This window comes from Sceloporus occidentalis, unplaced genomic scaffold, assembly GCF_023333645.1.
Source record: "Sceloporus occidentalis isolate IW3139 unplaced genomic scaffold, rSceOcc1.0.p SCAF_3, whole genome shotgun sequence".
NCBI lineage: Eukaryota > Metazoa > Chordata > Lepidosauria > Squamata > Phrynosomatidae > Sceloporus > Sceloporus occidentalis.
This window is the reverse complement of record NW_028316983.1, coordinates 222,488,936-222,510,598: the sequence shown is the minus strand read 5'-3', so window position 1 is coordinate 222,510,598 and position 21,663 is coordinate 222,488,936. Positions and strand designations below refer to the sequence as shown.

Below are 21,663 nucleotides of genomic sequence, written 5' to 3'. Positions count from 1 at the left end.
AATTGGAAATTATTGATCCGGGTTACGAAAGTTTTTTCGGGTCCCGAAAAAACTTTTGGTGCTTTTTGCCGCGATTTTACACCAAATCGCGGCTTTTCCCCATTAGCGGCTATGGGGATTCGGCTTGCGAAAGCCGTTCGGGTTACGAAAGCGGCCGCGGAACGGATTACTTTCGTAACCCGAGGCTCCACTGTATACTGTATATGTGAAAGGGATCTAGGAGTCCAAGTAGACCACAGGTTGAACATGAGTCAACAGTGCGATGTGGCAGCTGAAAAGGCTAATGCAATTTTAGGCTGCATCAATAAAAGTATTGTGTCTAGATCTGTTACAGTTGTGTCTTTTTTTTTACCATTTCCTGAACTCTGCTACATTTTCCTTCTAACCCCCCCACGCACACACACACTGGCCAGAAGTCAACACATCCTGTCTAACTGCCAAACTGTATTTCATCTCCTACCTCTTCTGTGCTGTTTCCCTTCACAAGATTATGAGGGCTGTGATAGGATGTGTCCAGCAGAGGGTGGGTAGCGCTGTCCATCAGACAGTTTTTGGACAAATGAAATTGTAGCTTTTGGTCTTTCTTCTCATTTGTGTCTCATGTTTCAACTCCTTATTAAATTGTAACCTTATTTGCTGTTGAACATTTGCCCAACAAATCTAGGCATCAACTATAGATTTTCATGCTGTTTATAATTAATGCCAACCAAAGGTTGGTTTCATCATCAGGGTTGTTTTTGCTTGTGGTTAAAATTGGTGTTGATTTGTGCCTCAGACCTGGTATGGTGCATGTAAGTGCAAGGCACGGTAACATTGGAGAAGAGAAAAGCAGTGTGTGTGTTAGCAGCCATTGTGGAAAGTGATCAGCAATATTATATCTGCATAATTATTGGTTTACTCCTATATAATTGTTGTTTTTCAGCCAAATGCTAGAAAAGAAGATCTGTTTGGTCGACCAAGTCAAGGACTCTATTCATCCTCTGCTAATAGTGGAAAATGTTTAGTGGAAGTGACTGTGGATAGAAACTGTCTTGAGGTATGAATTGTTTTCTATTTCCTTTCTTTTTGGATACTTTCTTGTGGCATTAAAGATAAAGAGATTGCCATGATATTTATTCTAGACTCTGGAGGGGCCATTGCACTAGGCGGAGAATGGTCCTTGTCCACTTGCAATTGCCTAAGGAGCAGACAAATAGCCAATTACCTTCTTTGTTCTGTTGCTTGAGTATGAATGTGTAGAAGTGGTTAAAAAACAAATATGATTGTTAAGAATATTTCAAAATGATGCTGTTTTGAAAGAATGTTTGTTAAACAATTCCTATGAATTTGCAGTTATATCTATGTGCAAAGTTAAATTCATAAGCTCGTGAGAGCATATCAGAAGAAGGAAAAGAACAGTACATCTGGCAGGTTGCAAATTGCCATGTTGGAATATCTCTAATTTCTCTTGGGATACATGGCTGAAGTTAATCATATGTATTTTACAGTTCTGTTTCTTTTGACATATACTGTCTTAAAAATTGTCAGCAAAGATTACCTTTGTCTTTGCAGATATCTTTGGGACTAATCAGATTAATCCAAATAATCTCATTTAGCTAGTTAAGAGGTTGATTCTTAAGACTATAGTATCATATTACAGATGTATCTAGAACCTTGAAAATATTTTGAACGTCTATTTACTGTGTGGTTTAATTGTCATTGTCACTTAGGTTCTTCCGACCAAAATGTCCTATGCAGCCAATTTAAAAAACGTCATGAGCATGCAGAATCGGCAGAAGAAGGAGGAAGAACAAAATGTGCCTTCAGAAGAATCAGAAAGTTCAAAGCCAGGTCCATCAGCTCATGATCTTGCAGCACAGTTGAAGAGCAGCTTATTGGCAGAGATTGGGCTAACAGAGAGTGAAGGTCCACCTTTAACATCCTTCAGGTACTGGAATTTATTTTAAGAGATGGGAGACTCACGGATCCCATAAGGTCCTCATCCTGGTTTTATGCATCCCATTCCTTAGTATGTTTTGCCCTACCCTACAATTTCCATTGCTGGAGAGGAGGGAAGAAGGGGGTTTGATGCTGCCTTTATTTCTAAACACTCAGTGAAGGAGATGGGTTCAAAAAAGTGTGGAAGATCCTTCTTCTCTGGAGCTCCCTTGGAAAGTAGCCATTCTGTCTGTAGATGCTCACTTGCCCCTCCATATTTGCTCAACACAAGTATGGAGGAGCAAGTGAGCATTTATTTTACAGGGAGAACAGAAAATCTTGCTCTTGTCATCTTTGTTACCACTGAGTATTTCTTGTTGGTCTACTAGCGCAGTTGCATGGTGGAGGTTTCCTTCCTTGCCTGCTGAGCAGTTGAAACTCTAACTGCCTAACAGATATAAATAGAAGCCTCTACCTGTCAGCTATAACTGTGACTGTTGGGGATGGGGATGGGGATGCAGGAGAAAGGAAAGGACCGGCTCCCCTTCCAGTCCTTTTTAGTGTTCCTTGAATCTCTCTTCTTCCTTCCAGCTTCCATAAAGAAGATAGGGAGAGAAAGAAAGAGAAGGCAGCCACAGAAGCCGCTCCCAACCAGTCCTGGGGCTAGAGAAGTCTGGCTTTGGGTGGGGTGGGGGATTTTTTTTAAAAAAAATGCAAAACAGACACCAATAATACATCGAAGAGAAGTGAGGGAGATAGAGGGTTGATGGCTTGACATTTGCAGAAGTGAAAGGGAAAATGCATTGAGCGTGTGAATGTGAGAGAAGGGGAGAATGGCTTTGATTGTACTCATCATCAGCATACAGCCCTTCAAGGGAATGTAGAGCCCTGCTCCTGCTTAGAATGAGCAAGCAAGAGCCATAGGCAAAAAGAGAAAGAAGTAGAACAGAAGTGACCTAGTTACAAATAGGAGACTCTCACCTTGGTTCTGACACAGTTTTGGCAGTTGGCATGTCATGGAGATGCTGCCACAGGCATTTGCAGCTAAATTGTGGTGACAAGGATAAAATGTGTATTTTTGATATATATTTAATATTTGAATTAGTGTACTTGATTTAAGATTATTCTCATGCAGTGATACCATCTTTTGACTTTCTCTTGCTGGAAACACCTGTTGAAAATGTGGTTGTCAAGTTAGTATGTTTAATATGTAAAAGTCATTTCATTTATACCTTCATTGATTGATGTTGGTTTTTGTCTGACAGGCCACAGTGTAGTTTTATGGGAATGGTTATTTCTCATGATATGCTGCTTGGACGTTGGCGACTTTCCCTGGAATTATTTGGCAGGGTATTTATGGAAGATGTGGGAGCAGAACCTGGATCGGTATGTATTTTTTTAAATTGAAGGCTGTTTGTTCATATTATAGGTTTTTTTCTATAACTAATAATACTTTTTCTTTGTAGATCTTGACTGAATTAGGAGGTTTTGAAGTAAAAGAATCTAAATTCCGTCGAGAGATGGAAAAACTGAGAAATCAACAGTCTAGAGATTTAACATTAGAGGTAAATTTGTGTTTTATCTTCCTGACATTAGTTTGGTTTAGGAAATTAAATATAATGCAATGATCTTTTGCTAGTGTTACAGTGCTTTTCCAAGTGACATTCAACATATATGCTGGCTTGGACATCCCTGGATGTATTGCAAGTTAATAGATAAGATTATCTAACCACCAAAAATGTAGCTAGAAATGAGACTGGCCAACTTGGTTGATAGGATGCTTACAATTGTGTGCTTAGCTTCTGGTTCTATCTTTTTGTTCTGTAGAGCACTATATTTGTAAGGTGACCTGCCAGATGTAGAGGGCATGGAGTTTCTGAGGGGGGGGGATGAAAAGGTTTTCTGGGAAACAGTTTTAAACATGTAGCAAGTTTATTTGAGCATCCAAGGAGATGGGAACAGAGGGTATGGAATTGTAATTGCCCCAGTTATAGACGTTGCAAGGAATAGACCAACAGAGCATTTCATTCTGCATGTCCCTTGGCCAACAAACTCTCATGACAGTTTGTGATGATCTCACTTGAATTTGAGCTAGGTGGGTGCTTGCAGGGCTTTGGGCATTCTGAAATGAACAAGCTTAGGTTCCTGAGGGGGAAATGCCACCCAGCATTAAACGAGCTGATTTTAGCTCTCTTTTAAAAAGTTTCTGATGTGGCAGTGCTCATTTTACTTCCATGTCTCAAATCGTTCAGTGTAAAAAAGAATAAAGGCAGTGTTGATACAACTTCAGCATCATCAGGGCTCCTGATGTAGCGACTTGGGGATCTTTCCTTCAGTGTTTCAGCTTTCTTGTTGGGTAGAAATGGTACCTACAAGGATGATGGCTGTTTTCTTCATTATATAAAAACACAGCTTGCTGTGATTATTTATATACATTACCCTTTGTAGGGAAATTTTGACCCTTTAAGATTAAGACTTGAAATTTCAAAGGGCTGACAGCATTTTCTGTGTTTCAGCAGATTTTTTTCAGCATGGTCCTGTCTTACTTTTGTCCTATGTTCATTCTCTGACCCTTACCATATATAAAGTATATCATAACTCTGTATTCTTACCATTAAAGAGTTTGCTTTATATGAAAGACCTGAGGCTGAAATTGTACCAGCATAGTATATACAGATATTTTTGCATAGCCTAACTGTTAGTTGGAAGCATAAAATCTTATTTTAATGTGTCTGCTAGGTTGATCGGGATAGAGATCTTCTAATTCAGCAAACAATGAGACAGCTGAACAATCATTTTGGGCGGAGATGTGCTACAACTCCAATGGCTGTCCACAGGGTAAAGGTGACATTTAAGGATGAACCAGGAGAAGGCAGTGGTGTAGCACGAAGCTTTTATACTGCTATTGCACAGGCTTTCTTGTCAAATGAGAAACTGCCAAATCTAGACTGTGTTCAAAATGCCAACAAGGGGACACATACAAGTAGGTATCACATGTTCTACGTGACACTGAAAATTGAGACATTAGATAGAAGGTGGGCAGGAAATTCAGCAGGACAGCTTTGCATTGTTCACATGCTTTCAGGCTTATATTAGCAGCTATAAGAGGTATGAATCTGCATTTTAAACAGTCAGATTGAGAATCTTATTCTGAATTTGCAATTTCGGTATGTGTTCTTAGTGTGTTTACAGAATGCACATTATCCTGAATGTTGTAGACCAGACTCCTACATCAGTTCTTTGTCTAAACCCCAGAGTAATTCTGGAATGGAGTGCAGAAGTCTGTATAGCCAGATTGCATTAAAGGATCTTGGAGAGGGGAAAAGAGGCAAGAACCAGCATTCTTTCATGATTTACTGGGACAGGGTACAAGAGGGCACAGATTGTGACTTTACAACCAAAACTTTAGCAATTAGGACAAAAGAAAATGAGAAGTGAAAAATAAAGGAAGGGATAATAATGAGGCATTTTATCTTAGTTGCAGGTACTTGGGCTTGGCTACAGTGCTGTAAGTGCCTACGGCAGCTTTTCTCAGCCCGGTGCCCTACAGATGTTTTCGACTACAGTGCTTGATTATCCTTGCTGATTAGGGCTAATGAAAATTGAAGTCCAAAACATCTGAAAAGCTAGGGAAGGGTGAAACCATGGCGTTTCTATTTTCCTTTAAAGAAAGGAAATAAAAACTGTTTTGGTTTTGTGCTATTAAGGACAAAAATCCTCACTGCTTAGTTATGTATCAAAACAGGAACAGAGAGAGAGAGAGAGAGAGAGAGGGAGAAGACTGGAAGAAAATATATGTTGTGATTTTTTTTTTCCAGTTTCAGATATAATAAGTGTGCTTCCAAGCTCAATTCTGTGTTCTGGTCCCACATCTTTATGATACTTTGGCCTGTTACAGACTGCCAAAATAAAGCTGCTTCGGGTCTCTTTGGAGGTATGCTATTTAAATGATGCATGGATCCTAAGAGTCCAGAGGTTGCGCCAAAGCCACACTCCATTCCTAATCACTGCAGTGCAGCTTTGGTGCAGCTTCCGGATTCTTAGGATGCATGCATCATTTAAACAGCATACCTCCAAAGAGACCCGAAGCAGCTTTATTTTGGCAGTCTGTAACAGGCCTTTGTAATATTTATGAATGAATTGAGGTTGATAGCAAAAATAATTTTTTAGCAGTCTTAAATGTTGCTGGTTCCCTTCAGGTCTCATGCAAAGACTACGGAACAGAGGAGAGAGAGATCGGGAAAGGGAACGTGAAAGAGAAATGAGGAGAAACAGTAGTGGTTTGCGAACTGGTTCTCGGAGAGACAGGGATAGGTAAGTAGTTTTCTTTATACCTAAATTCTAACCAGAAAATAATTTACTGGTTAGTTACTGCTTGATATCATAGGGGACTGCGTTGTGAGGCTGGATTATATATAGTTCTGGAAGATAAAAGCTATTTGGAACCATGGACTCAGTGATTACAGAACAACAAGCAGAAGTCACCTGCTATATTGAGATACAAACAAAACCTAGGATAACGTGGCCTTCTTGCCACTTAATACAAAGATGGACAAATGTTTGATGTTCAAATGTAGTTCCACAATGTACGTCACCTTTACCTTTTGCAGAACAAAGACAATTTTAATGAAGTATTGTTTTTAAGGGACTTTAGAAGGCAGCTCTCCATTGACACGAGACCTTTTCGGCCTGCTTCAGAAGGGAATCCTAGTGATGACCCCGATCCTCTTCCAGCACATCGACAAGCCTTGGGTGAAAGACTTTACCCCCGTGTACAAGCAATGCAACCTGTAAGCACAACATACTCATTTAACCTGTGGGAAAATGTTGTTTCTCAAAATACAGTGGTTGGCTATATTTGCATATGATTCCACTTATTTTGTATGCTTTTCTCAGTACAGTTGTGAAGGTTATAGTGATAACAGTGGGCAGAGTTAAAGCAAGCAGTGGCACTTTTAGAAAATGCTTCCACTGGAGTCCCCACCCCCTTGTGCTCATTTATTGAGATTACAGGCCTCCTTTCCCCATGTGCTTTGAACCTCCACAAAGGTTTCCTACACAATTAACCCTTTGTGCGGATATGATTGGTTTGTGTATGTGAAGGGTAAGTTTCGGTTTCCACAAATACTGATTCTCTATGCTTTAGAATAAAACTCTAATGGAAGCTTTTTAAAATTGGATAATTGCTGCACTGTGGATGGCAGAGACTGTAGGGTAGAACTGCTTTAAAGACTAGTTTCAATGCACATACCAGCAATCCCACAAATTTGCATCTATAAGAGGCTCTAGATCCCGGCAGTTGAGGTGTTCTGAATCCACGATTAGAAAGTAGACCAAACAAGTTGGAAAGACTGGGTAAATAATAATAAAGGTAAAGTAATAAAGTAAGGTATTAATCCTTTATTTCTAGGCATTTGCTAGCAAAATCACAGGCATGCTACTGGAATTATCCCCTGCTCAGCTGCTTCTGTTGTTAGCTAGTGAAGATTCACTACGCGCAAGAGTGGATGAGGCCATGGAACTCATTATTGCACATGGAAGGTAATTTAATATTAGTACTAGTCCTGCAGGAGAAGCTAAAGATGTCAGGATATGTTCTGAAGGCATGTGATGCAACAGATTTTCTAAATTAGCTATGGATCTGACGAGTTCCCAGGTGGGAGATCACCTGAGGATCTTAGGTGTGTTACTTTCAATTCCATGGAAGAAAAGACAAGCTAGAAATATAACTTTGTGGGCTGGTTTCAGAAAGATCCCAAGATCAGTGTGTGTATGTGCTATGATTTATTATTTATTTATTATTTATGTTATTTATACCCTTAAGCCCTAAAGGCTCTCAGAGCAGCTTACAGTTACTATTATTTTTAATTAGATGGGCCTCCATTCTTCTTCAAGAACAGCAGCATTCTCTCAAGATTTTTGTAATTATATTTTATTCTGATAGATATTTTCTTTTATTTATCTCAAAGGGAAAATGGAGCAGATAGTATCCTAGATCTTGGTTTGTTGGATTCTTCTGATAAAGTACAAGTAAGTCATCCATTGCAACCATGCCTTAATTACCTTAATGCTAATGATGCGTATGTGGGAGAAATACATTGAACTCTCTTTTATCTGTGAGCTGCCTTGGGTCCCTTTCTGTGAGCAAGACAGCATAGAAATGAAACAAACAATAAATAAACAATGAGAAAGAGACACTGGATTCACCAAGATTTCTTCAGTCTAGAACAGGAAAATCATAGCCAGCAAATCTCAGCCAACCCCAAGGATAATTTGGCCTGTGGCACAGGAAGTTTAGTAGTGAGCTAGTTTCCCCTGAATACCTTTAGTTTTGAGAACAGCTGTCTTGGAAGGCCATCTTGCAGAAACAAATCTGGACAAAAGTACACTATGCTATCACAGGTGGGCATTCATCCAAAATTTTATTGCTTATAGTCAAAGGCTGCTGCAAACATACAGAGCAAAACGTAATACGATGAAGTATCTATTAATACAGGCAAATATATAATATATTGTGTTACATGATACAGATGGCCCACTTACTACGCAAGTTCATATAATATAGATTCACTTTCAGAAATCATAAAATACGTTATCTCTAGGCATTTTCTTGGTCCTCTAGTGCAATTCTCTGGTATGATTCTGCCAGAATTTGACCATAGAGTTGTGCTGGTGGCCCTAGAGATTCCTAGAGAACACTTCCCTAAGCATTTGTAGGTCTTCCAGCCTAACTCTATAGTCAAGTTCTGGTGGAAGCATCCTGGAGGATCTAGAAAATGCCTAGAAAGAACACTTTCATTTATTTCAGATTTTATGCAACAAACATATTACACAAAAGGTCCCATAACAGTTTCTTTGTGTAATACATGGGCCAACTGTAGAGTATAAATCTTAGTATAGATCATATAAAAAATTTTAAGAACAATTTAGAACTTCTAAAAATAATTTTTAAAAGATTTCCCATATAAAACTTTCCAAAGCATTATGCTTTCCTGCTGTCAGATATAAATTGAACCACATTTTTCATTCTGATTTTCTTTGTCATGGTTTCAAACAGTGTAACATGATAATTAATGTACTCTCTCTTAATGCAGACTCGTATACTTGTGTAATATAACAACAGGATTCCAGACTGTAGATGTAACTATGTGTCAGAAATAGTTGTTTAATTGCCACAGTGTTAGCATTTGTTTAATTCTCTCTCTCTCTCTCTCTCTCTCTCTCTCTCTCTCTCTCTCTCTCTCTCTCTCTCTCAGTTCCTGTAGTTTTGATACATAACTAAGCAGTGAGGATTTTTGTCCTTAATAGCACAAAAAACAAAACAGTTTTTATTTCCTTTCTTTAAAGGAAAACAGAAAACGGCATGGTTCCAGTCGTAGTGTTGTGGACATGGAATTAGATGATACGGATGATGGCGATGATAATGCACCACTGTTTTATCAACCTGGGAAGCGTGGATTTTATACACCAAGGCCTGGCAAAAATACAGAAGCTAGGCTAAATTGTTTCAGAAATATTGGCAGGTAAAATGGTCCCTCGATTTCTATAGCATTTTGTGAAGAATGAAGATATATACCCAAAAATGTACACAAAAGTAATAGTAAAAATAAGATTGAGTTTTGAGAATTAAATACTAGGCCTACTCCAGCCTCAACTATTTAAAATATATGTATTTAATTTATCTTATTCATAGTCTGAGACTCACACAAATGGGTTCTATTTGCGCCTGGGCAGAAAGCTCGGAAACTTCTAGAATCTATGGGCAAAGTTTACTTCTCTCAGGCTTGGATTAAAATATATAATTAAAAAAGATCAATAAAAACAGTAAATTATAAAGACTAAATACAAATTAAATTAACTGTACTGTCAAAACAATTTAGAAGTTCCACTTTAATAATAATTAAGCAGTAAAATATTTTAACTGTACTGTCAAAACAATTTAGAAGTTCAACTTTAATAATAATTAAGCAGTAAAATATTTTCTAGAAACCTACACATCCTTTCTCTGCAATCTCTCTGACTGTCAGTAACTGAAGGCCTATTTGAATTCAAAGGTGTTGCCTGTGGGCAGGAGAGCAGCAAGGGAAGGGTTATTTAAATTTCCATTAAAAGGCAGTGCCATAATCTGAATACTGCCTTCAAGAACCAGATGAAAGTTGAGGGATCAAGAGAAGGGCATCCTGCAGGTCTCAAAACCTGGGCAGGTTTATATGGAAAATACTGTCTCTTGTTATCCAGAGCCAAGTTGTATAGTGTTTTATAGGTTATAACCTTCACTTTGAATTGTTCTGATAAATAGTTATATGGTACCTTCAATCAGACTCAGTGAACATTCTGGAGGCAGCATTTCAGACTACCTTTCATTTCTTCAAAAGCACCCTCATGTAGAACTCATTACAGTAATCCATATAAGATATGATTAAGGCACATGTCATTATGGCCATATTCTGTCACCAATATCCCCCAGCAGTTTTATGTAAATGTTAAATAGCACGCAGAGTCCCAATAGTTAACAGGAATCCCTAAACATGATTTTCTTCAGAATCTACTTCTCTTGGGAGGACTGAAGCCACTGCGAAATAGTGAGCTTCTCTGGGTCTCATCCCAGCAATGCTGCCCAGGAGAATAGCACGATGATATAGAAAGTCACTTAGAGATCTAGGAGAACCAACAGGAACATATGTCTGTTATCAAGTTCCTTGTATAAGTTGTCCAGTCTGACCAAAGCTGTCTTTATTTTATGAGGCATCAAAACAGATTGAAATAGATTTAGGTAATCCATGTCTTCCAGGAACCCATGTGGTTCCCCTGGAGCTCAGGAGCCACTATAAGCTCAGAGACATTGCCCAGAAATGGATATTGGAAACTGGCAAGGTACTTGCTTGTGGAGGCAACGGGCCACTCCCCCAAAGCCAATCAGAAACAATTCTGGGGCAGATCATCTTAATCAGCCCCTGCCCCCTAGAGAGACTCTTAGTACTAGCGAGTCTAAAGCACATCAGGTAGTACTCTGTCTATGACAATGGTATGGAGGGAGTTCCTTCATACCAAGATTGCCGTCATCTCTTCAACAACAGAAGACCAGATCCACTGTGAATCTTGCAACAGGAATGGAGCCTAGTATCATTTGGGACATACTCATTATTGTTGGTGACATGAAGGCCTGACCTGATAAGCATGAATATTAGAGTCCTCCAGAACAAGAGGAGTCTAGCACCACCCCTGAGACTAGTTTGACTTACTTAAGAAGGGAGACTTGGAGCATTTGTGGGAGTGGTATACTAACAGAATTCCTATTCTGTCTGGGTACCTCCTTTAGGTATACATACGCAGTTAAACCTGGCAGAATGTGGGAAGCGGCAATTGTAAGGGGGGTGGTATCACTGTAAAACTACTGCAACTCCACCTTCCCACCAGTCTCACTTGTTACTGACTTTTTACTTGCTTTGTTCATTTTTGTTTTGCCTTTTTTGAGCTTCTTTTAAGATTAACTTCACTACTGATTTTCAGAATCCTAGGGTTGTGTTTGTTGCAGAATGAACTTTGTCCCATCACATTAAATCGGCATGTGATAAAAGTTCTTCTTGGTAGAAAGGTGAGTGTGTTTGTATATTCCAATAATCATAGAGCTGTAATTTGAGTTGACTAAAATTGTGATGTTCAGTTTAAAATTTCCAGCAGAAAATTGAAGGCCACTTGAGTTCTTTCTATGCAATGTGCTTCTCCCTTGGAGTAGCAGTGAGGTTAACTGTTCCATTGAGCCTAAGGAATTGGCAGTCTGCTTCTTCTTCCAAGCAATCCCTCTTCCATTGTGAAATTTTTGTAGAGATTGTAGACAAAGCTACAGATTGTAGCACAATTAATTCATCTTCCCTTATCCTTGATGTGATGATTTGGGTCTAAACAGCACAAAAGTGTCAACCTTTGCTTATAAGGAGTGCCTGTCTTATCTGTAAATGGATCAGGTAGGATGTTCTTGTGAAGATTAAGTAGATTCCTCCCTCTGTCAGAGCTCTAAATGGAGATAGTTGCAGTTGGAACACAGGGCAAAACACAGCACTGAAATACTTCCTTTATTCTTCACAATTAGAGAGAGCAGTATTTGCTAATTCTAAATACTAGTGGATGGATGGCAGCAGTGCCTCAAATTTTAATGTAACATAAAAAATCAGTGCAATGTCAATATGAAATTAATTTGGTCAATTAATTACCTGAAAATCTGATAAGCAATAAATCTGTCTTTAAGTGTATTCAGAGAAATAAGTTCTGAACTCACACATTCTTTTCTTCTCTCTTATGCACCTGAATTTCATTTTTAGCACTAAGCCTGGTTTGCTGTATCTGAATCAAATAGTGCTAAACAGCAAAAAAGTGGAGCTACAATATGGTTGATGAGAAAACCTGCAAGCCTAATTTGTGGATTGCTCAGTCAAATCTAAAGCGTGACTAAGTACAAACCATTTGTCAAGTCAGAGATGATAAAAGGCCACCCTTAACTGTAATTTGTCATGAATTTGAACGGAGCCAGAGGCTTAGATTAGTCTGTGCTCATGTACATTCTCTTGCTTTCTCATGCATCTAACTTTGGAGTTGATATTCTGGCATGTTTAATTCACAATTTTGTGGTTTTAATGTAATGATGAAGTGTAGTTTAAACAAACCACTCTGTCAGCAACAAAGCTAGGTGTGCTGATGAAGGAGTGTGACCAGGAGAGATGTAAATGCTCATTCTTTGGTCAGTTAAACCATTTTCTTGATCAGAGGTTACTGTATCTGAAGGAGAACAGTGTGTTTTTTTTCATCAAAATTTGGACCTATTCCTGCCCCTAACTTAATTGCTTGACATGGGCATTATTGTAAAGCCCCTTGAAGTTTCAGAGAACAACCAAGAATATTTTATGGGTTGATGGTAAAAATAAAAGCAGGCTTTCATATATATACTTTATTTGCAGGTGAACTGGCACGATTTTGCTTTTTTTGATCCAGTGATGTATGAGAGTTTGCGGCAACTTATCCTCGCTTCCCAAAGTACAGATGCTGATGCTGTTTTTGCAGCAATGGACTTAGCATTTGCAATAGACCTATGCAAAGAGGAAGGTGGAGGACAGGTAAACAAAGGTTGCACAGATAATGTTACTAATTCTGAGCCTGTAACCTTTTACTGTTAATTTAAAAGGAATTAATGTCAGTAATTTAAATTGCAAACATAATCCATAGGATTTTCAAATTGAATATATATTTCCCTTAAGTTAAAGCTGTAAAACTTTTAGCAACTTAAATTCTACTGTATTACTTCTCTAGGTTGAACTTATTTCCAATGGTGTAAATATACCAGTCACTCCTCAAAATGTTTATGAATACGTCCGAAAATATGCAGAACACAGAATGTTGGTAGTTGCGGAACAGCCTCTACATGTAAGTGACATGAAATTCTTCTCTGAACTTGATGGTATTAAAAGGCATTCATTCGTAAGAGCGTTTGTTGTTTGTTGTTGTGCATCTTCAGGTTGTTTCCAACTTATGAAATTTTCTTAGCAAGTTTCTTCAGAAGGGTTTTATCATTGCCATCTGAGGCTGAGAGAGTGTGGCTTTCCCAAGGTCACCCAGCAGGTTTACCTGGCCAAACTGGGATTTGAACCCTGGTCTTCAGAGTCACAGTCCCAACTCTCAGACCAATACATCACGCTGGGCATTGCAAAATTAATGTAGATATTAAGTTTAAAATAAAATTTCTGTGAGGTCCTTGAAGTTGTTGGGTCAGAAAAATAGTTGACATTAAGGGTTTCTGCCACTCAGCTTCAAGATGAGTAATCCTCTGTGAAATTTACAAACAGCAAGAAACGTAATGCTTTCTTCAGCACTGGATGCAAAACTATTATTTCTGGTAGGGGAGCTATCTCCCCCTCCCCAGGCAAAAGTGGTCTTCCTTTCTGCAGGAGGGAAGAGTGACTAGTGGGCCCATATAGACAGGCCAAAATAAAGCTGCTTTGGGTCATTTTGGAGGTATGCTGTTTAAATGACAAACACATCTTAAGAGGCCAGAAGCTGTGCCAAAGCTGTGGTCCAGTCGTTATGACTGTAGTGTAGCTTTGGTGAGGCTTCTGGCCTCTTAGGTTACATGCATCATTTAAACAGCATACCTCCAAATGACTTGAAGCAGCTTTATTTTGGCCTGTCTGTATGGGCCCTAGTGTTTCCCAGGCTGTCATTTCCATCTTCTGATACCTGATGGGAGTTGATTCTACCCATCACTCACAGGGGGAAGGAAATGGCAAAATTATCATTAAACCCTGAAATACAGAAAGCTATGATTTGACATTCTGTCTTGTTCTTGTGTACCTTCAAGTTGTTAGCAACCTGTGGTGACAGTTTGTTCAGAGGTAGGTTGCCTTCATCTTTCTCTGAGGTTGAGAAAATGTGACTTGCCTACAGTCACCCAGTGGGTTTCCATGGCTTAAGTGGGGAATCAAACCTTGGTCTCCAGAGTCGTAGGCCAGCATTCAAACCACACCACCACATCAACCATCTTTTTGCAAGATTTTTGAAAAAAGCTTTTTCCTTTAAAAATACTCCTGTCTCTTAGTCATAGTCATAGTTGGCACTCAGCGCATTACACTACCTTTATTTTAGAAGCCTAGCACAACTACCAGGATGAACCTTTTTCCGAATTACAGATGTGAAATTAGATGAGTAGAGAATTATTTTGTTCCTATGTTAACAAGATTCTTGGAGGACATTGGCAGCCTTTGCCCAAATGGTAGGTCCAACTGTGTGGAATCTTCCTATTTATTTTCAGTGGGGATCTTCCAAACTATATGGTAGATAGAATTGTGTACAGTGGCTAGCAATGACTCAGAGGATGGTTCTAATCCTCTTCAATTGTTTCACAACCAGCATTTTGTTTTGTTCTTTTTGTTAGTGCTGAACTTATTTTTGCTTTTTAGGCAATGAGGAAAGGTCTGCTGGATGTTCTTCCTAAGAATTCATTAGAAGACTTGACAGCAGAAGATTTTAGGCTTCTAGTAAATGGCTGTGGTGAAGTAAATGTGCAAATGCTAATCAGCTTTACTTCTTTCAATGATGAATCAGGTATGAACTTCTTGGTTTATATGTGTTTTGCAAGAGTTTGTTATTGTGTTCTCCTTATTTGCATACTGGTTAGAGAAATGAAGTGTTTTAATTAGTATGACATCTTGGGAGCAGATTTCCCCTTCCTCTCCTTCCCCCAGGACCTCTGCTCCCAGATCTGCTCTAGAGGGTTCCCCACCTCCAGAGCAGGTTGCATGGAGGAGGAAGAATCAGTTCTGCCAACAGCAGCAGTACCATTGATGGATGGATATAGTAGGATACTGTCTGTAGGTTTTCATCATTTATTGTATTTATCTCTTGACTGTTAGGTTAAGTCTTCTAACCAAGCAACTAAAATTATAATTCAGATGTACTTTGTAGTGGTCCACATTAGTATCCTTTCATCATACAGAGATTTGATGTTTTTTATACAAAGTGAAACCTGACTACTTGTTTAGTGGAAACTGTAATTTAATGGTCAAAACAATTGTTCTACTGATCTGCTAAAAATGGTTTTTAGTGACATTTTGAATACAAAGTTTGTAACTTTTGCACAATGAAAATGGTTAAATAAACATGCTGATAAAAAAACATAAATACTATGAACTGTCTACTCTTATATTAAATCGTTTCATTTTGAACAGGAGAAAATGCTGAGAAGCTTTTACAGTTCAAACGCTGGTTTTGGTCCATAGTTGAGAAGATGAGTATGACCGAAAGGCAAGATCTAGTAAGTATTCTTTCTTTTTGTCAGAGCTAATGCATCTCTGTTGAGCTTTAGATTTTTCTGCATCTGAGATAGTGGGATATTTACCCAGATAAGCTATCTTGTTTTGTCCTAGGTTAAAAAAATGTATTTGCTCTAATGCTTCTCATTCGTTGTGTGAGCAAAACGTAGGTTGAAACCATGGATATTAACCAACTTAAGCTCTGCTTTTATGATTGCAATGTTCCCTTATTACCGAGAAAGCCAAACCAAAGTTGGAAACACAAATACTCAAGACATGATATCCAAAAATTGACTTTTTTTGGTAATATAGCTATTATTACTATTATTATCTAATTTTTTTAATACAACCTAATGTATATACCACCAATTTATAACATGTAGAAGAGAAGATTAAGAGGTGATAATCCCATTGACAAGGAAAGACAGGATATAAATCTTTGAACTAAATAAAATAATTAAAAATGATAGCCCTGTTTAAATATTTGAAGGGATGTCATACTGCTGCTCCAGCGACTAGGATATGGAGCAGTGGATGCAAACTAAAGGAAAAGAGATTCCACCTCAACATTAGGAAGAACTTGCTGACAGTAAGAGTTGTTCAACAGTGAAACACGCTCCCTTGAAGTATGGTGAAGTCTCCTTCTTTGGAAGTTTTTAACTCTCATTCTATACCACCTAATTTACGGCAGTGTCTAAGAACTTACAATAAATCTTAAATTATGCCTCTTATCAAATAAATAGCACCGTGTGTGGACTCATCAAGTGCATCTACTGCACTTAAACCTGCATACTTGAAATGGTCTGTCAGCAGTTTTTGTAAAGCAGACTTTTCTTTAAGACAGAAGACTCAGTGGCAGCAAATCATATGTAAGGGGAAGGACACTAAGAAGTTAATGAGTGACTATTTTGATCTTCATGGACACTGTTGGAGTTACTGTACTTTTGAATGTCATATTGTGTGGATGCATGAAAGGTAATCCCAATAGTTGTTCTCTGCCTAACAAAAGGGCCTAGGACTTTACAAGGGACAGAGACACCCTAAATCCCAAGAGGAGTTACTTTACAGCTGCTAATGGAATCTAAATGTTACTGCCCTTTGTATTGGTCCCACATGGCCAGAAAATGGAAGTGGCTTCTGCCTGCATTGAAGTCGCTACATACCAACTGAACTACCACAGAAACAAGATCTGATATAAAATGTAGGCCTGTGACTCCCACACTGTCACTTTTCTTCTCTTGTATGATTTCTTAACATCTTTTGTCTGATGAAAAAGCCAGCAGAGCTTCAAAAGCTTGCATGAAGTGTTTTGTGCATTTTGGTTGGACAATGAAGGTATTGCTCTTTTGAGGAGTTCATACAAATATTTTACTATATTTATCTGAGGTTTAACAGAAATTATGGTATCAGTGGACACTTTATATTTTCTGCAAAACTTGTACAATTGTTTTCATTTTTTAAATAGGAGTTACCCAACTTTCTGGAGGTCCAATTAAGATCCTAGGGCATGATCACAAAATGGTTGCTGAATTCAGGAGAGTCACAGATAGTTACTAGGGGGTTGGGAAATCCCAGAATGTACAGTTGCTATGAAATACTTGTATCATATAATGTGTTGTCTAGAAGGCAAAAAGAACCCATAGTTTTGTATACAAAACTCTCCAAATATAATGTAAGAGAGGGGAAACTTGTTGCAATAAATTAAGCAGTAATACAATAAGCATTTGGAGAATTGGGTGGTTGGAGATGGGAGCTGCCATCTTTCTAGCCATTCATGGTTGCTAATGTTATCAGACTGTTTCCACTTGATCTTTTAATGAATTCTCCACCATACTTTCTCCAGTTCCAATCCAGTGTTTTATGAAGTTGGTTGTCACTTATGAAACGGTATGCCATTTTGTTAAAACAGCTTCTGAAAGGTTTCTCTCAGGTTCTCAAGAAAACAATAGCAAGTAGCAATACCAAGTACATTTCTATACCACTTACTGAAAAACACATTTTTCTTTATTCGTTGAAGCTCTGGGTTTTAGGCCAGAAAAGGGATTGAGATAACTAATATCAGAATGTTATATTTGTTTATTGAAGGTGGATAACTAGTTCCTTTTTGTCTGTTCCTTAGGTTTACTTCTGGACATCAAGCCCATCCTTGCCTGCTAGTGAAGAAGGTTTTCAGCCAATGCCATCAATCACAATAAGGCCGCCAGATGACCAGCACCTTCCCACAGCGAACACATGTATTTCTCGCCTTTATGTTCCACTTTATTCTTCTAAGCAGATTCTCAAACAGAAGTTGCTACTCGCCATTAAGACCAAAAATTTTGGTTTTGTGTAGAGTATAATATGTGCATTGCTGTGTAATTATTAGTCGCTAGTTTTTTGTAGATTTTCCATTGTCTATAAAAGTTTATGAAAGTTAATGCTGTCATACTCCCCCTGCTGGTATTGCAATGACTAAATGCAACATTCCTGTATTAAGTTTGCAACTCAAGAGGCAAAGAAGAACTAGCAGTGTCAGACTGTAACGATTTGCTGGTTGTTAACTTCTTGGCCAAACTCCAGCCAAAGATGACAGCAGAACAAAATACACTGTGATTTAGCTTTTTGTGGAGGGGGGAAACATGTAAAATGCTCTAAAAATTTCACAGCTGCCTTTGTGGAAAGCATTTCAGCAAAGGTTCTTGTTACAGAGGGAATAGGGAATTTCAAAATAAAAAATGAAGTATGTTCTGTGTTTTATTTTAAAAATTTTTTTTTAAAAAAAGAAGAAATGGTGTTTAATTTTGTGGTTGGCTGCAGTTGTGCATCATGTATATTGAACTTGCCAGTTAGAGCTAAGAGTTGAAATCATTCACGTTTGCTTATAAAAACCACTGCCGTTGCAAATTTTTGTCTGTTTGCATTGGACTCTGGCACACTAATTACCACCACTAATGTTTTGCATGTAATCTGTATAACTTAGTGAGGATTTTTTTGTACATAAGAAAAAAGCCAATGCACAGTATTTAATCGTTCACAATCAACATTTTTGTATCCCTGTTGAGCAGTCAGTCAGGAATTGTTCCATCTCCAAATCAAACCTGGACACTTTCTGCTGTGTCCAAAGCTGTTTTCAGCCTAGGCACTAGCTGGTAACTGTAAAATGTTTATAAGATCATGATTATTTGAAGGTACATTTTGAAAAAAATTTAATGTTCGTGAGCAGCTTAACTACTTTTGTATCTAGTCTTTTTTAAGTATCTTGTTACAGTTTTTAATAAATTACAGACAAAGTACAAAGTCATACTGGAGAAACATTAGTTTTTATTTATGTAGCTTGTACATTTTTTAGTTATCACCATACACCACAGTTGTACACAGATCACTCTAAATTTCATAGGTGGATAAAACCCTCCTCTTCATTCAAAACAAACAGTTCAGTCCACATTTTACAGTTAGCAGAGAACCCTCAATTGCCTGGGCCCAACAAACTCGCTTGTTTTCAACAGACTGTGGATGGAGGGCAATGTACTTTGTTCAGTCAGCACAAAAACAAACAAACTAAAAAGCCAAACGTATTATGTTTCATGTACAGAGTGCTTGCTTGTTTGGGGAAAACAGGGGTTTGGTTCTTTTCTAAGAGTTTGTCCTAATTTCAGTATGTTAGGATCCCATTTTGTTGAACACTGTACAGTGTATGAAATGGGAATGCTTTTTGTGTTCTCTGTTGACCATCGCATAGTAGACATTAGTCAACAATTCTTCAGTGATGTCTACTTACTCTATATCTTCCTCATGTCCTTGGGGTTTTTGGCATGGGGAAAATTGCACATGACTGAGAACTTGCCTGGATTTCTGCCAAAATGGACCATTTCTTCCCTGCCCCCTTGCCAACACCTTTCAAGCCTCTTTCTGCCTTAGCTTAAAAATAGAGTGGCTTGCTTCTGTAGAACTTCCTAGATCTCTGGCACTTGTTGAAGACCTCTCGGGAGTGCAACTCAGAATTCAATGTAGTAAAGACTCTGAAAACCTTTCTCTTTAAGTTGACTGTGCCAGTCTTGTACAGTTTAAAAAATGTAGGTGCTTTTTAAAACTAGATATTTTTCTGCATGTTTTGGTAAAATACCTCCCACCCTTGACAGCCCTTCTAGGGATAAGGATGATGTTTCTCATGATGTATTCAATGGATGTTGAATTTTTGATTCTTTTCCCAAATTTGCTACTGGATTATGGCAAGTTTCTTGATGTCTCTGAGCCTCTTACTCACATTCTGTAAAATAATGATCACTACCTACCTCACAGAGGTGTTGAGGCTAAATAATGTTAATCTTTGCCAGATCCTTCTTATGAAAGGCTATGTATATTGTAAAGTTTTGTTTTATATATATAACCTGTGTATATATAGCATATCCATATGTTATATGTATAATTCTGTATATATCATAGCTGTTTTACAACAATCAGCAGGATAAATGACACAGTTAATAAACCCAACATAGCAGCTGAATAATATATGCACCCATTTATATATATATACATACACACAGATATATGTAGACACTTTGCTGATACTCTAATTGAAGGGAAAGTTAGAATGATTTATGCTGTCATTGCCTCAAGATGTATATGTAGCTATATAAATAGCTTTTTCTCTGTATATTTGAACACTTATCAAGCTTTTAATAAGAAATGTTTATTAAAATTGTACACCGCATTACTGTCTGACTTAAGCTAGTTTCTTTTTAAATATGTGGTAGAGTAAAAAGAAAATAGGAAAGCTTTAATAATGTGTTGAACTCTAATGTTTCAAATGAGACTATAGAGGGTGATTCCTTTTAAAATTATGTTTACTGACATAGTGCTGGTTTTACAACTTATCCTGAAACTTCTACACTTTGGAAACAATTGGATTTTATATTTAAATCTCTTTTTCAAATATTATTGAGTACATTGGCTTGGTGAATTTAAGATGCACAAATTGCTTTGGCCACAAAACAAAATTTAGCTTGAGTCTTTTTTTACTTTTTGATCCATAGATTCTTAGTCTTACAGCATGAGATGGTACTTGGGGATCTGTGAGTGGTAGAAAGCATCCATTCATTATGAGGCCCATGCAAACAAGAATTGTCAGAAATGATCAGTCACTAAAGCCTGGTTGTGTGTTGCATTTCATAACTGTGCAGCTACATTTTTTTTACTTTAGATTGCTGGCTTTTTATTATTTTTCCCCTTATTAGGTGGATTTTACAGCAAATGACTAATGAGCAGACACATGATGTAATTTTCTGGATTGCAAAAGGCAATTTAAATTAAATCTGAACTTGTGAAACCCATGTAAATGTATGAACAGTTAAAGGGGGATATTTATTCTGACTTGCTAAGCACTATATATATATATATATATATATATATATATATATATATAAACTGAGCACACTAAATAAATATTTACTGACATCTTACATATCCTTTTTCTGTCTGTAAAAGGCTACATAGGGTGCCATTTATTTAGATGCTTTTGCTTATACCCTGCTGAGGAAAAGACAGAGATTACTTTTGGTGTCCTGTGAATATCATATTCTTGAAATTGAAGCAGTCTGAGGAAAGGAGAGGTTATATATAATCAAGATAAGAAAAATATATTTTTAAAAAATATATAAAACTCCCACTACTTATATCCTTTCATTTGCAAAAAAACAAACACAGAACCTAACAACTGACCATTGTAACTGAAAATAATACAAATTATGGTTTTGGTAAAATAAAAAACAAAATATAGTAGTATAAAAATCAGGAATATTGAAAAAGGCAAACCTCATTGCAACTGGGTAATTGTCTCTGGCAGCACAGGAAGCATTCCATCATGAGAACACCAACCACGTAGCATTTCCCAGTTCAGGCAAGTTTCTGCAAAGTGGATGTGAACTGTATTGTGGTTTATAAGCAAATTCCAGCAATTGAAATTAGGTTCTGA

At 37.7% G+C, this 21,663-nt stretch overlaps 1 protein-coding gene across 6 annotated transcripts in view; it reads left to right on the top strand.

The window, feature by feature from the left end:
• Positions 1-18,993, top strand: part of LOC149317548 (E3 ubiquitin-protein ligase UBR5) — an 89,454-nt gene extending 70,461 nt beyond the window's left edge. For 5 of the 6 annotated variants that reach the window (XM_089517747.1, XM_089517748.1, XM_089517746.1 and 2 more), the window contains 16 exons: positions 923-1,036; positions 1,710-1,927; positions 3,183-3,303; positions 3,384-3,482; positions 4,657-4,900; positions 6,117-6,231; positions 6,563-6,707; positions 7,328-7,458; positions 7,887-7,947; positions 9,265-9,440; positions 11,428-11,512; positions 12,870-13,025; positions 13,219-13,332; positions 14,862-15,006; positions 15,630-15,715; positions 17,833-18,993. In XM_089517747.1, the coding sequence (XP_089373873.1) occupies positions 923-1,036; positions 1,710-1,927; positions 3,183-3,303; positions 3,384-3,482; positions 4,657-4,900; positions 6,117-6,231; positions 6,563-6,707; positions 7,328-7,458; positions 7,887-7,947; positions 9,265-9,440; positions 11,428-11,512; positions 12,870-13,025; positions 13,219-13,332; positions 14,862-15,006; positions 15,630-15,715; positions 17,833-18,045 (2,223 nt within the window). In that variant the 3' untranslated portion in view covers positions 18,046-18,993. The remainder of the gene's footprint in view (positions 1-922; positions 1,037-1,709; positions 1,928-3,182; positions 3,304-3,383; positions 3,483-4,656; positions 4,901-6,116; positions 6,232-6,562; positions 6,708-7,327; positions 7,459-7,886; positions 7,948-9,264; positions 9,441-11,427; positions 11,513-12,869; positions 13,026-13,218; positions 13,333-14,861; positions 15,007-15,629; positions 15,716-17,832) is intronic. The other variant, XM_089517745.1, reaches the window with a different exon arrangement.
• Positions 18,994-21,663: the final 2,670 nt, after the last annotated feature.